The sequence below is a fragment of the Patagioenas fasciata genome, chromosome 14 (genome assembly GCF_037038585.1).
Source record: "Patagioenas fasciata isolate bPatFas1 chromosome 14, bPatFas1.hap1, whole genome shotgun sequence".
NCBI classification, from domain to species: Eukaryota; Metazoa; Chordata; class Aves; order Columbiformes; family Columbidae; genus Patagioenas; species Patagioenas fasciata.
The window spans coordinates 4,237,420-4,254,610 of record NC_092533.1 but is presented as its reverse complement, the minus strand read 5'-3'; the positions used below and the strand labels follow the sequence as shown (position 1 = coordinate 4,254,610).

At 46.8% G+C, this 17,191-nt stretch overlaps 1 protein-coding gene across 1 annotated transcript; it reads right to left on the bottom strand.

The window, feature by feature from the left end:
- Nucleotides 1-10,203: 10,203 nt before the first annotated feature.
- LOC136107717 (serine protease inhibitor Kazal-type 6-like) lies at nt 10,204-15,151 on the bottom strand. The gene is made up of 4 exons (XM_065848974.2): nt 15,043-15,151; nt 12,980-13,005; nt 11,390-11,502; nt 10,204-10,609 (listed from the first exon to the last, which is right to left on the bottom strand). The coding sequence occupies exons 1-4, from the start codon at nt 15,098-15,100 to the stop codon at nt 10,564-10,566; spliced, it is 243 nt and encodes an 80-aa protein (XP_065705046.1). The 5' UTR covers nt 15,101-15,151; the 3' UTR covers nt 10,204-10,563.
- Nucleotides 15,152-17,191: the final 2,040 nt, after the last annotated feature.

Sequence of the window (17,191 nt, the reverse complement as noted above, 5' to 3'; positions counted from 1 at the left end):
AATACTAAAATGAGAGGCCACTCACACAAATAGGAGAATGGCTTAAAATTGTCAAGAGCAGCAGGTAGCAATCTCCTGGAATGTGTTGCGGCAGATGGCATCAGCAGGTTCAGGAAGGAGTTGGAGAACTTCATGAACAAGTCCATGGCCCAATGCTTGAAAGCTCTGATATCCTTAACGTGAGAATTGTGGGTGGTCAGAAGATGAGAGGGTCACAGGTGGTGGCCAAGTCTTTAACCACTGCTGCGTGGAATTGGGCCAAATCTCTTGCCTGTGTGCTACGTGACTCTCAAGGGCTAAAATACAACATGATTCTGTGCCAAACTACCCGAGTTTAGTATAACTGTAAGGATAAATGGCTACTTTTCCGCTTAGCTCCAAAATAATGTATTTATTGCATGTAAGCTCAGAGAAGAACACTCTAATTGAGTTTTTGTCAAAGCAAAGGCAGTTTTGACCTACTTGTATTTCCAAAGTGTAGTTGAGCCTTGGGAATAACTCAACAGCAAAGTCTAATGCCTTGTTCTCTGTTAACATTCAGTTCTCTTCAATTATAGTGAGGTCCCTGAGAAGTATTTGATCAATAGCTTTCACAGTCTCTGTTAAAAGAAATAGGATTCAAGCGTAATCAAAGACAGAGTGTGTGGCTTAATTATAGAGCGCATAATTTACTGTTCTGCAAAACTCTGGAGAAGAGCTAAATGGAGTCTGAAATATTCCAAATATTTTCATGTGTCAGAGACTGTACTGGACTCCCAGTGCACGTCAAGTATTTTCTATGTTGTTCTGTCTGATTATTCATACCAAAAGAGACAGTCCATTTGAAAATGAAGTTATTTCTGTAAGCTCTGGATATCTGACAACTCTAATGCCTCACTGTGGCACAAATGCCCATCACTGGAGGTACATGGAGTGACAGCTGAAGCCAAGAACTCAACTGCAAATTCAGCTCCACAAATCCTGCTGCACGACTGTGAAATCTACAGCTAGTTGCCAATTTTTATTCCTGACTTGACATGCAACTGACAGCAAGTGGATGCCAAAGGGTTTAAGACAATTTTCCACTCTGCCTGCTCAGGATGTATTTAAGGCTGATGTGAGAAGTGCTGAACACTTTATTTCTACCAAGAAGGCGAAGCCGAGGTAGAAAACCAAGTTTGAGAGGGTAAAGTGAACAGTTCTGATTCATTAAAGCTGTTTAAAACCAGAAATGCTGAATGAAGAGGTGTTAAAGGGCAGAATCCTCTGACATTTCGCTATTGATATTGCAGCATTTGTGGCAGGTGCCAGCTGGTATTAGCATAGGCGACCATGGCACCCAATGCGGGGTGGCTGATAAGGTGCTTTATGGAGAGAGATTCTGTGAAAAGGAAACATGGAGGGAGACAATAACAGGAAAAGAAGAGAAAAATACTGATCCTTCCTGGAGAAGATAAGGTACATCTTTCAAATGTTATGAGTTTCTTGTGTAAACCTTGTCAGCAATATCTTGTGACAACCATAAGTCACCAGACGTGTGCTTTGAAAGGGCTCTTCACTAATCAGGGCATATTTTAGGTGTAAGCGGCTCAAAAGATCAAGGGTCAGGAGGAACTGCCTCATGGTAAGAGATGAACAATTTCAGTCTGGTTAGGTTTTCCTAGAGAATGGTGGGAAACGTCCATGATGCTTCACAGTGCTAAGTCTGACTCTCCTGCCTGGTTTATCTGCTGGATGACACCCTCTATTTTAGGCCTTTCTTTCCCAGCCCAGCTGTATTATCCGCTCCAGATCACCTACACTGCAATCCCCGTTGTCTTTCAGATCCCCAGTAAGTACATGAGGCTTCAGCCTGGCCATTCATACACCAGCCCTTTTCTGATGGTGTTATGCAGATACACCTGGGTTAGCAGTTACATGTGAGCAATATTCCCACCCCCACAAATAGTAAAATAGTTGAGATAAACACATTCAGAAGCTATTAAACTACTTTGTTTTGAATTGAGTAGCTCTCGCTGGAAGAAAACAGGCAAATGATTGAAAAATCTGACTTCTTTAAACAGAATCAAAATATTCTATTTTGCATGCACATTTCTACTTTCATTTGGTTCTAAATTTTAAGAATTTAAGTAACCCAAAGTGATTTTTTTTTCCTCAGTCTAATATGACTGGTTTGGTTGGTTGGCTGAAAAATATCAAAACACCCCCTGAAAAGATGTTTGCTTTAGATAGACCAAAACTGAGTAAATTTAGGTAGACTTACTTCTGCAACTACTAAACTATATAATACATGGTTTTATGGACTGGAAACGCATCCATGTGGCATTGAAACAATACTGTTGCTACTGATAAAACTGAATTCATAGCTTGTCACTCATTCCAACAATCCCTGACCAAGCTATGTGACAGTGCCTGGTTTTAACCTCAGAGATGCGATAAGACAGTTGTCCAATTCAACTTACATTGCTGATTCGGAACCATTCATACTCCCCAATGCACGGAAAGCCCTGTCGAGCCACGTCCAGCGAGAGCCCCGCAGCTCCGTGCTGGTCCAGAAGCCTCAGCTGGGTGTTGGGAACCCGAGTGCACAACTGGGGGGCAGAGATAAGGGTGAGTTACCACCCAACCAACACCACACACAACTGTCCACATTTCTACTTGCCCTGTAGTTAACCCAGCACATTGCATGCAGAGGTTGTGGACAGCTGGTGAGATGAGAACATCAAAAACAGCAGTAGATCTTGTGAGGTTAACATATAAAATCCCCTAATGGATATTTAGGCAACAGATAACTATAGACCCACAGAACATGACTTAGTCAAGAACAGGGCACAATTCCAGAAATTACGAATGGAAAAAAGTCAGTGTTCCCTCCAAAGAATCTTGAATCCAGCCAGAGACCAGCAACAGCACTAAGTTACCAGACTGTTGGGGCAGTAAGAAGGACAAATACAGAGTCATGGGCAGAGTTTCCAGCACTGGTCGATCTTTGACAAGGATCAGTTGAGCTTTACACCCCCTTCCCACCTTGCCTTTCCTGGGGCTTGAGCAGAAGCCTTGGGCCAGGCATGGGACAAGCACCACAGCAAAGTGCTCAAGGCCAGGAAGGAAACCAGACAGGAGCTTTTGAGCTAAAGCTTCTGCCAGGAACAATTAACATGCACAGGCTGGATTGCACCAGCTTTACAGAAGCAGGAGACAGCACAGAGTGACCTTATCTCGCCTAGCAGAGACAGCACCGGGCAGGGTGTTCATGCAACCGGAGTGTCAAACAGTGTCTCCCACCCTGCAACAAGGACCTGGACCAGTTCAAGACAGCTGCTTTATTGCCTGCTGCCAGGTTTCCAAACAAACATGACAGGCTTCCCTACAGATCCAGGATGAGACAGACATTCCTCTTACAAACAGTGTGACTGGGGTCTGTCTGTGGATGGAACATGAATGGTTTCTTCTGCCACCACCCATCTCCCTGCCCTTCTCCGTACTCGTGATGCCTCATGCTCTGGAGCTGAGACCATTCCCTGGAGCACGGCACTGCGGCTGGCAAGAACTTGTCACAACAGACAAAAGTTCTGGAGCTGTGAGCAGATATACACATACCTGAAGTTTCATGTTAAAACCAGGCTGTAAATAGTTGCTACCTGCCCCAGGGGATTGCAGAGCTCAACCAAATGGGAAGAAACAAGCATGTGCACCTGCAAAAGCCCCTGTTTTAATTTTTGAGGGTTTTTGGTTTGTTTTCCGCATCCAAAAAGCCACAGGGAGATGCAGCACCTGTTATGTCAAAGGCAGCCAGGGCTCAGGGCTGATGCCAAGGGAATGGCTGCACCACGAGTGCAACTGGAGAGACTGGAGGAGCAGAGCCCCGTGGAGGCCGGAATACGGGCTGTTACCAGAGCTTGGCAGGAAGGTCACATTTTTGTCTCAGCAGCTGTGACATCTCAGGCTCCTGGAGCTACCAGGTGAATGTTTGCACGACATGACCCAGGGCTAATCAGACTTGCAAACAAAACAGGAACTGGGGTTGAGTCCACTGGAAGTGTTTGCCCCCTGCACTACAACATTGAGCTGATTTTTCAAGCAAGTTTATTATTCTGTCTTGGAGTTTTCTCAGCCTTCCGCTTGAGTCACGATTTGACCTTACATGAAAGGGGCTTAAACTATATAAATACACATACATATTAAGGAAGGTAGAAGTTTAGGTCTCACCTAATTACTACACTCCAGGAGCTGGGGCTTTACAATAGAAAAATCCCATAGCAAGAATGACAGCGCCGAATAGACACAGGAACGCTGATCAGACCAGCCGGTCTGTGGCAGCATCCAGTGTCCATCCTTGGTACTGCACTCTCCCCTGCTCCGTCGCTCCGCACTTTGGCCACAAGAGGAGGAGCATCACCATCCTGCCAGGCCTCTGAGAGACAACGCCAAGGCCTGGACCATCTCAGAGAACCTTCTGCAGGTGCTAAACAGGCCACCAAGATATAAAAGCAAACAGCAGAGCAGCCTCAGCAGTGAAAGGTCCTCCAAGGGCCTGTTAGAGTAGAGGGGGCTTGCGCCAGCTCTGACTGTGCCAAGCCACAGCTGCTTGGATACAAGGGTACACAGCAGCTTTCTCCTTTGTTGCAGCATTAACAGAGAGAAATTACTTCACAGAGGCAGAGCCCAAGCCTCGGGCGGGTTCAGTGACAAGCAGAACAAGCACATTGCACCTGGAATTCCACCACTGATGCTAAATCTCAATATTTGCAGCCAGCAACAGCATAACTGGAAAGTTGTCTCCAAATCCTAGAGGTGCGAAGCCCAGCTCACCTCAGCAGCACTTCCCTGCCCCCAAACTTCTTCCTCCAGTGGCTGCAGGAGAGGTGAGCAGTGCTCTGGGGTAGACAGCAGCCTGAGCAGCCTCAGGCCAAGGACATCGTTGATTAGAGCTACCTCTTATCTGTTATGTCAAGGGGACATGCTGAGACTGTGCCTGAGCTCTTTGAGAGGTGGTGGGCCTGCAGGAGCCCAGGAAACTTGTTCAGAGCACCCTGGCCTGACAGTGGTCTCAGGAAAGGGGGAGAACAGCTGCCAGGAGGGAGAGACAAGGCAGCAGTAACAAACAAGCAATTTACTAGGACAGCCCACAGTGCCAGTGCCTTCCTGCCCAGTGAAGATCTGCATTTGCATAATTAATTGCAAGAACTGCTGTGGGGCTCGGCAAAAATAAGCTAATATGAACACCCACCCTGGACGGCGCTGCAATCTCAGTAACCTGCGAGTCTCTGAGGGCAACGTCACCTCTGCTTCTGCACGGCTCTGCTGTTCACACCTCTAATTTTAAACAAGACTTCAACAGGTAAAACGAGCTCCGTGGCTGGGCAGAGCACTAGGACCACAAGATGGCATTTTGCTCATCGGAGCAGAGCTGACCTGCTCCCAAAGTTTGGCACAAGGAGGAAGGACATCGGGGCCTCTGTCCCGAACGAGCTCTGCCCAGCAGGACAGAGCAGCATCCCTGTCCCGGCTTGTGCCCGGCGGTCACAAGGGGGAGCCCGATGCCCGGGTAGGAGCAGCGGCCCCGCAGCCACATCCCGGCAGAGCTGCGCTGGGCAGCGCGGTCCCCAATGGGACGGGCAGCAGCGCAGGGACCTTCTGCGGCTCCTCTCAGCTCCTTGTAGTGGGACATCATCATCATCACGCAAAATTGGAGCACCCGCTTGCCGGTTGTAATTGTGAATAAGGATTAAGGGTACATCTAGAAACGGAAGACGACAGGAGGAGGCTTTTACAGGGCAGAACTTGAGCAGCTGATGGTTTTATTACAGGTCACTCCACAAAGCCACCCTCCCAAGAAAGGCACGGCATTCTCTGGGAAGAAGGCCAGAAGGGTCACAGCCAGCCCTTGTCACGATACTGACATTTCAGTTTGCTGCCGATTAATTGAGCTGGTTTAGCTCAGAAAGGGAAGCACTGCATTACACAGCACCACCACTTTTCTCACATCCCTGGGAAACCTTTGCTTCCCAAGCTGGGTACTGGGTCCAGCTCTGCTACAAGCACTGAAGCTGTTGTTTGGGGCCAGTCTCAGGTTGGTCAGAACATCCCTCTAGGCCCAGCAGAAGCTCAGCCTGACCTTATCTTTCAAGTCCTGATTGAGGCTCTGCCAAAGCTCTGCTTCCTCTAGAGACCTGAGGACCTGACCTTATTGAAGCTCTTGCCCCTCACTGGCCCATAGGTGTCAAAGCCAAAGAGATGCCTTGGAGCACCATTTCATCGTTGGAGCTTTAAAACAAGCAATTCTTTATGTGGTACCTGCCTTTCTGTATGAATATAACTTATGTCTCTCCCATTCTCCCTTTACATGCTATGATAACCCACAAGCATTTTATAAGCCTTCACCAGCATTTTTAAAGTTGCCTTATATGACACCAACACCAGCCACAATTACTGCAGCTACTCCCATGAGCAGCTCCTAAAGGACACGCTTATTTCAGAGAGGAAAAATAAACCAAAACACCAAACAAACACCACAAAGGAAACTCCTCACCTTCTCTTTGCTCTGGAACCTGTGAAAACAACCTAATGCCTCCCCTCGGGTCCTAATTAAATCCTTCAGCTGTGATGGAGATAGGCAGAACTATTGGCTGATTCCCAGCATCTGGAAGCCATTTCACCCCAGAGCATGATCAGCTGCTCTCTAATCCTTAAAGGACCCAATACACATTGACACCCTTCTGCCACTCCCTACAACTGTCACCATCTACATCTTTTCAGTCCCCTGCAATACAGTTCTCACACCTGCTCCCCAAACAATCCTTTTCCTTGTCCCTATAGCTCAGCCTTCCTTCCCATGGTCAGTTTTTGGCCCCCCTCCAATATAAGAAAGACACTGTAAAACTGGACAAAGTTCAGCGAAGAGTCACCAAGAGAGTTGGGGGCTGGAGCATTTGCCCCGTGAGAAGAGGTGGAGGGAGGTGGTCTTGTTCAGCCTGGTGACAAGAAGGCTTCAGGGGAACATAAAGGCAGCCTACCAGTTAACAAGCAGGTTACTGAGCAGACGGAGCCAGGCTCCTCACGGTGGTGCATGGCTTGGAGATGAGGCAGTTGAAACAAAAGAGGTGGAAACCAGATACAAGGAAAATTTCTTTACCATGATAACAGTCAAACCCTGGGATAGGTGGCCACAGGAGATCATTTATCTGCAGTCCTGGATAACCGGGGTGGTCCTGGTTGACCGGAGGTCAGCAATATGATGTCCATCTACAAGAAGGGCCAGTAGGAGGATCTGGGGAGCTACAGGCCTGGCAGTCTGCCCTTGGTGCCAGGAAAGGTTATAGATCATCTTAAGTGCCATCACACAGCACCAACAGGGCAACCACGCAATCAGGACCAGTAAGCATGGGTTTATGAAAGGCAGGTCCTGCTTGACTGACCTGATCTCCTTCTACAACAAGGTGACTGGCTTAGTGGATGAGGGAAAGGCTGTGGATGTTGTTTACCTGGACTTTAGTAAAGCCTTTGACACCATTTCCCACAGCATTCTCCTGGAGAAACTGGCTGCTCATGGCTTGGACAGGCATACTCTTCCCTTGATAAAAAACTGGTTGGGTGGCCTGGCCCAAAGAGTTGTGGTGAATGGAATCAAATCCAGCATTGGAACAGGCTGCCCAGGGAAGCTGTTGAGTCACCATCCCTGGAGGTATTTAAAAGACATGGACATGGTTTAGTGGTGGACTTGGCAGTCCTAGGTTAATGGTTGGACTTCATGGTCTTAAAAGTCTTTTCCAACATAAACGATCCTATGATCATACATTCTCCACCCTTGGGGGTTTTCCATGCTAGACTGGATAAAGCCCTGAGTAACCTGATTTGACCTCAGAACTGACCCTCATGTGATCAGAAGGTTGGACTGAAGTCCCTTCCAACCCGATCCAGCCTGTCTTCTCTTAGGAGAAAGAGGATGAACTAAAATGATAACCAAGTCCAGAGCTCCTCCCCGGCTGGGCTGTGGGAACCCTGCAGTCTGCACCACCACCCCAAGATTATCCCATGGCAGCTAGAAAAACCTTGTCAAAAGCTGTGAATGTCAAGGGAAAAAAAGTAGGACAAAGGATTCAACTGAGTTGCGACAGTGACACGTGGCTGTGCTGGAGGAGGAGGAGGAAGCAGTGGAGCACACAAGTTAAATGGGCCAAGATCCTGGACACAATAATGTATCAGCTGCCTCACCAGCAAAGTGAAGCTGTTAGATGGAAATACATCCTTCCCCTCTGCCATATGCATAGTCCGGTCACGGGAGGGTGCTCAGCTATGAGCAATGGCTTCCTTTCAGTAAGAGCAACCAAGCACAAATTAGATTCTTCCATCATTTTAACTGCCAAGGAGAAAAGAGTGAGACGCAGGGAGCACAGGACCCTCATTCTGCTGCAAGAGGCAGGTCTTGGCAGCAACCAGGATGCGAGGGCAGCTCCAGTCCAGCCTCTGCCCTGTAGCTAAGGACCCTTCCTCCCCAGAGAGAGAAAAAGCTGTGAAGATGCTCATGTTATCTAACAGAAGAGAGATCTGAAATGTATCATGACTCACTCACCTTTCAAAGCTGTCAGAAAAAAATCCCCCAAACTCTACACATCTTGAAAGGTGGAGAGAGGAAACCAAAGGAAAAGCAGTGGCTGAAGGTTTGGTTTCTGGTTTGGTACGTGTGCAGGAGGGCAGCCAGACACAAACAGGAGCTCACTCTGGACAGGCTGTGGCTATGGCCGCACTCCTACCCTGTCCCTGGCATCCACCCATCAGCTTGGATAATTTTCTTCTTAGTAGCTGGTATAGCGCTGTGTTTTCGATTTAGTAGAAGAATGTTGATAATACACTGATGTTTTGGTTGTTGCCAAGCAATGTATATACCAAGTCAAGGACTTCTGAGCCAGAAGGCTGCAGGTTGCACAAGAGATTGGGAGGGGGCACAGCCAGGACAGCTGAACCAAACTGACCAAAGGGACGTTCCACACCATATGAGCTCATGTTCAGCATATAAAGCTGTGGGAAGAAGAAGGAAGTTGGGGACATTTGGAGTGCTGGTATTTGTCTTCCCAAGTCTGGCTTTCCTGGGGTGGCTGAACACCTGCTGATGGGAAGGGGTGAATGAATTCCTTGTTTTTCTTTGGTTGCATGCAGGGCTTTTGCTTCGCCTATTAAACTGCCTTTATATTGACCCACAGGTTTTCTCACTTTTACTGTTCTGATTCTCCCCCCAACCCACCGGGGATGCAGGGGAGTCAGTGAGTGGCTGTGTGGTGCTTGATTGCCAGCCAGGGTTAAACCATGACATAAGCAAACACTCCAGCTCTATTCAAACAAGGTCTAGAGGTTTAGATGCTCAGCATTTAGGTGCTTGCAAAATATGTTGACCCCTCAGGCTCATGATAAAATCTAAAGCTCCCTTTGAAAGTCGAGTGTCTAGCATGAAGGAGCTGGTGTCCCATTGATCTCCTGCCAATGTTTTAACAAGGGGATGTCACAAGTATTTATTTCCCTGTGTGAATTTTGCACAGTCAACGGTGAGAGACTATAGAATTCATTTTCTCATGTTCGCACAAAGAGGGATTTTCCAGCCAGCATCAAGAAGATAGAGGGCAGCAGTGTGAAAAGAAAGGAATTATGTCTATGAGTATTAAAAATTGTAAATAAATACAAATCCTTGTGCCTATGAAATCAAGGTCTATGTATGATTCAGGGAGAACTTATCCTAGAGGAGGGGAGAAGAAGCCCACAGCTCTTCTCCAGGGAATACATTTTTTTAAAATTATTGACATACTAGACAATCTGTTGCTCTTCTAAATATAATTTTATTAGCATGAGAAACCACTTGACAGCAGGAAACTAATGCTGCTGAGTTCACAGTTTTCAAGACAAAGCACTCTCTTAGAACGAAGAAGAAAGAGACCGATTTGGAAAGAAGAGCCTCGCAGCTTCTACCTAAAACCAGCCTCCACCTGCCATCTTCTTGTTGCAGGCTTAAATGGAGCAATGTTCCCTAGCCTCAGCTTGTTTGTCTCTGGTTTCCAAAGGAGATGAGGCATATGCAGTCACGCTGTTCACCAGCTCTCCTGTCACCCTCCCACAATAACCTCCAAGAGAGGAAGGAACATGTCTATGGGGGGCTGGGTAAAGAATAAAGGCGCCCGCTGTCACCCACCCCCTGGGATGGGGAGAATTGGGCAGGAGCCCACAGGCGGTTGTGCTGCTTGGCTGCCCAGCAGGCGTGTGACAATTTGTCAGGCAGGATGGGGACAGAAGAGCTACGGCTACTGCGGATGGGGGCACAGAGCCCATGGGAGCCATCGGTATCGCTGCTCCAGCATGGGGAGCGCCTTGGGAGGGGGGTGATGGAACAGCGCGGGATAGCAAAGCCATGCATTAGGCATTCAAAGTGCTTTCCTGGGTGCTACAGAAAAAGGAATCCAGCCAAAGAATGGTGCTGAGTTTCATTTTATTGAGCAGAGAGGGCAGAGATGAGGGCGCGCTGCTCCCGTGTCCGCGCACAGGCGTCTGCAGCCGCTGCTCACGGGGGCTCAGCTGTTGCTCCTCGGTGACAGGGAGGATTCAGCATTTCCCCAGGTGCTTCAATCTTATTTTCCCTCCACTTCTCCTGTAAAAGGAGCAACACAAACTTAGACAAAGCAGCGTATGACAGACACAGCGGTGTGGGACAAGGAGCTCGTCTGTCCAAACAGCACTGTTTGCCTGACTCATTCTAGTGTACACTGGTGCCTCCCAGGGAACATCAAGACATTTTCTCCTTTCCTTGCTCTTCTCTGCTTAACCCTAGGGAAAAGCAGCCTTGAGTGCACACCAAATGTAAAGGACTGCTAAGGAAAAAAAGCATGTTTTGCAAGCTCATTCAGTCCTGGGGTGCTGCCTGCTATTGCACCTCCTTTAAAAGGTGACAGAGCTCAGGAAAAGGAGAAAGTCAGGTTCTTCCTCTGAGATTTTTTTGTCTTGTTCCACAAAGTCCCTTCAGACTTTTCAGGAATCATTTGGCACAGCTCAGCTCCTGTGTTCCTGCAGACACTTCTCGGTATCCAGAAGTGTGGGCAGTGAGAGTTGCAGCCTGTGGCATGTAGTGGGAAATGTGCATCAATTCAGTGCGTGCAGAAGGTACAGGCAGGGTACAACTGCCTCCCAGGCCCTGTGCTGCCTCTCGGCATGGTAACCAGCAGCGTGCAGCGCCTAGAAATGAATTAAAATTAACTTGCAATCACACAGCTCTGTTCCAAAGAGCAATTATTCCACTCGGCATGATTCAGGGGCTGGTCTATACAAGAAGAGCAGCCTGGATGCAGGGCCCCCCGCCATGAAGAACATCATTAGATGTGTGGAAATGGAGCCGATTCTCTCTGTTATTTCCATCCCCTCTGCTTTCACTTACAGCACTGCCTTGCAGAAGGCACATTTGTTTCCGTACGTGACGCCATCCGTGCCACAGTGAGGGTTGGACTCCCTCGTGCAGTACACGCTTCTCTCCACAAACTCCCTACAAATCTGCAAAAGGAATGAAAAAAAACCTTTTAGGACTCCCATATTCTTTCTTTCTCTCTTTCTCTCTTTCTCTCTCTCTTTCTTTCTCTCTCTCTTTCTTTCTCTTTTTCTCTCTTTCTCTCTCTCTCTTTCTTTCTCTCTTTCTTTCTTTCTCTTTCTCTTTCTTTCTTTCTCTCTTTCTTTCTTTCTCTCTTTCTTTCTCTTTTTCTCTCTCTCTCTTTCTTTCTCTCTTTCTTTCTTTCTCTCTTTCTTTCTCTCTCTCTTTCTTTCTCTCTCTCTTTCTCTCTCTCTTTCTCTCTTTCTTTCTTTCTCTCTTTCTCTTTCTTTCTCTCTTTCTTTCTCTTTCTCTCCTTCTTTCTCTTTCTCTCTTTCTTTCTCTCTTTCTCTCTTTCTTTCTCTTTCTCTCCTTCTTTCTCTTTCTCTCTTTCTTTCTCTCTTTCTTTCTCTTTCTCTCTTTCTTTCTCTCTTTCTTTCTCTTTCTCTCTTTCTTTCTCTTTTTCTCTTTCTTTCTTTCTTTCTTTCTTTCTTTCTTTCTTTCTCTCTTTCTCTCTTTCTCTCTTTCTCTCTTTCTCTCTTTCTCTCTTTCTCTCTCTCTTTCTCTCTTTCTCTCTCTCTTTCTCTCTTTCTCTCTCTCTTTCTCTCTTTCTCTCTTTCTCTCTCTCTTTCTCTCTTTCTTTCTCTCTTTCACTTTCCAAATTGGATACAAGGTCACTAATACAATGCTTTTTCTGGTAAAAGGACAAAAGCAGTGGTGATGACAGACACTGCCCATTTACTGAAAGAAAAAAAAACCTGTCAGAGATGAACAGAAGCGATGTTTCAGGGGAATTTCTGCCCTGTGTTTGAGGAGGGAAGCTGTAGTCACCTGGGAGAAGTCTTGATCTCCCAAAGACATGGAAGGATCAGCCCAGGCATGCAGGAGAGGAGTCAGCACGGATGCTCTTGCAAGCACTTGGCATTGGGGCAGCTCACTGCTGCCTGGCCTCGCGGATCTTGCAAAACTGTGCACCCGGTTTGGCGCTTGCTGAGCTTCCTGCCTTCCCGAAAAAAGGAGGAGAAAACTGCAGCTTGGGGGGAATTAAAAAATGGTGTCCATGAAATGTATTTTGTCTCTGGACAAGCCCCAGTGATAAACTTTGTTTGGGGGAATAAAACACTCTCAATAGTCCGTTTGCTTCATGAGATTGGCCAGTGGAGCAACACGGACAAACACAACCCTGTGCAGGTACCCTGCCCTGTGCAAGCACCTCATCATGGGAAGCATTTGCTAAACCAACCGTCTGTTTCCACAGTCTACTTGTTAGTGCCACACATAACAGCCCCTGTACAATGGTAAACTCCCCAAAGTGCTGAGACATCTTGAAAGGACCCACCTGCACTCAGCAGACATTAAAAACTGTTTACCATGCACCAAGATCTTGGTTACAAAACCATTCCTCTAGAAAATGCAGATTCAGTAAGCAGAAACAGCGGCACTAACCTCTTCAATATCTTGACCTGCTGCATCTGAAATAAAAAAAACACAGACCAACAACAGAGGTTTTACATACCAGCATTATTTTCCGATAGAGGCTGAACTAAAGTCACAAACCACAGTGAAACATACACCAGGTTTGTGGGGTTTTTTCTACTCTGTCATCCTGTGCAGCGGAGGAGTGGGCAGGAAATACATTATCTGAATTGCTTTTCAGTATTTTGCTTTTTTTGAAAAATGTTACTAAAATACCATGTAATCAGTCATTCAGCTGCTAACTGCACCTCAGACACACAACCCAAGCTCCTGGAAGGCAGCCACTCCCGGGGAAGCGAGCTGCCATATCGGATCTGGAGCTGCGCTCAACTGAGATTTTAAAGCTATATTCACTTCTAAGGCGAAAGCTGCTGCACCTCTGAACAGTGCAAATGGCCAGTACTGCTAACGAGAGTGCACCACGGAGAAGGAGACCCCGTGGTCAGCTTTACAGCCATCCTCAGCACAGCACAGCCCTGAGACCCTCCTGGAGCAACCTCATCCCAGGGGAGGTACAAAGGGACATCATGGGGTGATACGGAGCAGAACAGGCAGTGCCAGTCAGCAAGAGCACAAAAATACCCACTGTACCAACAGGCTCTGGGCTTGCAGCTGATCAGTCTGTCCTCTTTTTATTTCTTCCCTGAAAAGACTGCAGCCAGGCACATGGGTTGACTCATGGCTCTGGGACAGGGTGACCCTGCGATGTCTCTAAGGGGGAGCCTGACACTCAAGGGTGGATTGAACACAGATTTGCAGAATCTGGGTCACAACACTGCGAGACAAATACTCAGAACCTCACGAGGCAGCAGGATTCAGATGTGAGGCTGTACCTGCTGGGTCGCTGGGGCAGCAGATGGGGGGATCTTGTCCTACAGTTGGTAATCCCACCCAAGCCTCAGTCAGTTAGACCATCATCCATCAACCCACCCTCCTCCTTCTGCTCATTGTATTGCCCTTTGGTGTTTTACCTCCGGTGCTGCTGTATTTGTCATGTTAGGTTAGGCTAGGCTGCCTTAGGTGTCAGTGTTACGGCTACTGTGTATTATTCGCAAAACAGCTCATTAAATATTTTTTATAAATATTACATGCGGCTACAGAAGACTTTGTGATGATGTCTCTTGACATTTGTTTATTTTATGGGAGATCACAGAGTTTGCTGCTATTCTGCCTGGCCTTGGAAGGAAGCCTCAGCACTCTGACGGAACCCAGTCCCAATTAAGACTCAATTAGAGACAGATGAATATTTCATAATGAATAATGCGTACAAAGTAATTCATCTCTTTCTCCATGCATAGCTTGCAATTTTCTCAAGTGAATTCTTTAGTCAAATTATTCACAGAAAAACAAGTATAAATAATTCTTGTTCTGCACATTCTTCAAGAACTGTTACCATGAACCTTCCGGAGCTGGGTCAGCTGGACGCAAGCAATTGATAACACTGACATGACCTATATGTTCAAAAATCATCACTCAGCTTCCCCAGATCATCAGAGAAATGTGTAAATCTCCAGATAAATAAGTACTTTCTCCTTTTAATTTGCCCTCTTTGTTCTGACTCCTTGAGGACATTTGAATTTAATTTTCAAGCTTTTCTCCGCAACATAAACGAAAGCTGAAACTTTCATCTAATTACGTTTCCACATCTCCAAGGAAAACACCAAATGCCAAGATGCTTAGGATCAAAACAAGAGCTGACGACCCTGAGGTGAGCGAGCTGCTTCTCTAACTGGTTCAGCAAACTCTCCAGCGAACGTTTGTACCAAAAATTCGTAATTACTCTTTGCTTTGGTACATTTGCTGAAAGACCCGCTTAGAATTTCCTCGCTCTGTCTCCCAGTGACACCTCCGCTGCGTTATTCATTGCGGAGGCACCCGAGGAGTGGAAACATGTCATACGAGTGAGCAAGTCCTGCAGATGTTTTCCACTTCCTCAGCTTTGTCTTCAAGCCTGTCATCTGGTGATCAAGACTCTCTGAAATTTGCTGTTGTCGGGAATTTGTTCTTCCTATGCTAGGGAAAAGATCACTTACCCGAGAAGAAAGAGAGCAGCAGCAGACTGAGAAGCACCAAGGAACCTGTTGCCTTCATGCTGCAGGTAGCTCTTTAGTCCAAGCCAAGCGATCTGTGCGGGAGGTGTCGTCCCCGCACCGGAGCGCACAGTGCGCACCCAGACCTGCCGTTCTGTGTATTTATGTGCCTATCCGTAGCTGTCCTGGTTCCCCACCTTAATTGTGAGAACTTCTCCACTTCATTTCTAAAGTCGCTATTGGTCCTGGCCATGTTTATGGTGCCTTAGGAATGCTGCCCTGTCCACATCAAACCTAGAAAGGGATAATTATATGAGTGATAGACTCAGGCTTGTAATATCTTCTTCTTTTTTTTTTTTTTTTTTCCCTTCTAAATAGTCACAGGATTCTCACAAGGGTGAATTTTCAAAGCGGTGATTCATCGAGGAAGCTGGTAATTTTCATTCTCTGGGCCCTCGCTGAATGCCAGCTCCGAGGCTTTGACTGCGGCGCGATGACACTTACTAGACGTTACGAAATAAATCACAGCATGAGAATGTGTTGTCTGTGAAACCAATTATACGTTGTTCCCTGGCTATTTTTGAGGATGGCTCTAAATTCGTGAGGTTGGGGTGGAGAAGTGCTCCGATGTGACGTGCTCCCATAGCTGTGTGCACAGTCCCAGATAGAACTGCTGACTCTCCTCCCTGAACTATTTAAACTCTAGCTGTCAATATTTTCCAGTTTTTCCACATTGACAAACATATGTTAGGGCTCTGCTCCCACAGCAAGTGGCAATGAAGGGAATTTGACGGGGAATTGGGAGACTTGAGCTCTATTTCCAGCTGAGTATGTGCAAAGATTTGTGTTCAGCTGCACCATTTGCAAAATATCTCTTCAAATAAGAATAAGCTCAAAACTTTAGTATGCTTTCCTAAGGAAACAGGGCTTAGGAGAGCACTGTGTGTACATATATATGTTTATTAGTTCCCCCAGTACATTTTATACCTGCAACTAGTTCCAGAGGACTGAAATAGATATATATATGTATATATTTTTCTAGCAACAGAGGAAAGATGCTACTAACATCCTCGGTGAGCAAGAGAGAGAGTTCCTGCAGGAGAGCAATGTTATGAATGCTCTACAACAGGGGAAGCAGTAGAGTTTGCAGCTTGCTAGACATCTTAAAATCCACACAGCAGAGAAACCGTGACTGACAGGTGAATTCTCAGATGTCTATTAAGGGTGAGCTCACGATGCAGCCTCTCATATAATTTAGTTATCAAGTCAGTCAGCTGCAGCGCTGTTCAAAATCACGCTCGGTTCTGCCACTCGCAGCACTACTTGTTTGCCTTTTCTCGTTTCATACGTCACTGCTCACGACCACAGCCTTAATGCCTCAGTCCTTTATCTACCCAAACGTTTTGGTTGCTGCAGCACAACTGACTGGATAAAGCCTTCGCAAACGTACCACAGGGACCAACCCTTTCTGGGCTGAGGAGAGGAAGAGACTAAATTACCAAGCAGGTCATTATCATTATTGCCCCTTTCCACTTCACTACAACACCTGCAACAGACCATTTGCTGGCACAGGTCGGGGAATTCTTCTGTTCCTCTGACTTCTCTGAAAATCAGGGATAGAGGAAGGGCACCTGGACCTTGCTTTGCAGTTTAAGATGTGTAGCTGGGCAGAGTCTTGCTGGTGTCAAGTACTTGTCCATGCTGGGCCAGTCTTTAGTCTTACAGGATACCACCCTTTCCATCTTCCAAAGAGTTCTTGCCTCTGAATGCTCACAAGGCATCCAGGATACAGCCATATACCCTGCACTTGCTGTTTGCCCTCCCTTTCCCTGTAGGTGAGCAGCTCTTCTTTGGGCTTTCCCAAAGCCACCTGAGATCCTAAGCAAATATTGGGCTTCCTCAGGCAGAAACTGCCACCGCAGAGGAGGTTCACCGTAAGATTTTGCTGTTGAAGACAATTTCCTGATATGGCCAAAATTCCACTAGTCTGTGGCCACTCTGTAAACTTCTTGGCCAACAAGAAATGGCAGCAGATCTCTGTCCTGTGCTGACAGGTCTCTCTTTGCATCCACTAGCTACTTAGATTGTTCCTTAATTATTTTTCACACACACAAGCAGGGAAGCAGCGGGGACTCTCATGACTCTCCAGTTT

What these genes read in the sequence shown, in the direction of transcription:
- LOC136107717 (XM_065848974.2), bottom strand. Translation starts at nt 15,100, where the DNA reads ATGAAGGCAACAGGTTCCTTGGTGCTTCTCAGTCTGCTGCTGCTCTCT. An exon ending in CAGGTCAAGATATTGAAGAG is followed by an intron (nt 11,503 to 12,979) that starts GTTAGTGCCGCT and finishes TTCCTTTTGCAG; the next exon opens with ATTTGTAGGGAGTTTGTGGA. An exon ending in GCCTTCTGCAAGGCAGTGCT is followed by an intron (nt 10,610 to 11,389) that starts GTAAGTGAAAGC and finishes CTCCTTTTACAG; the next exon opens with GAGAAGTGGAGGGAAAATAA.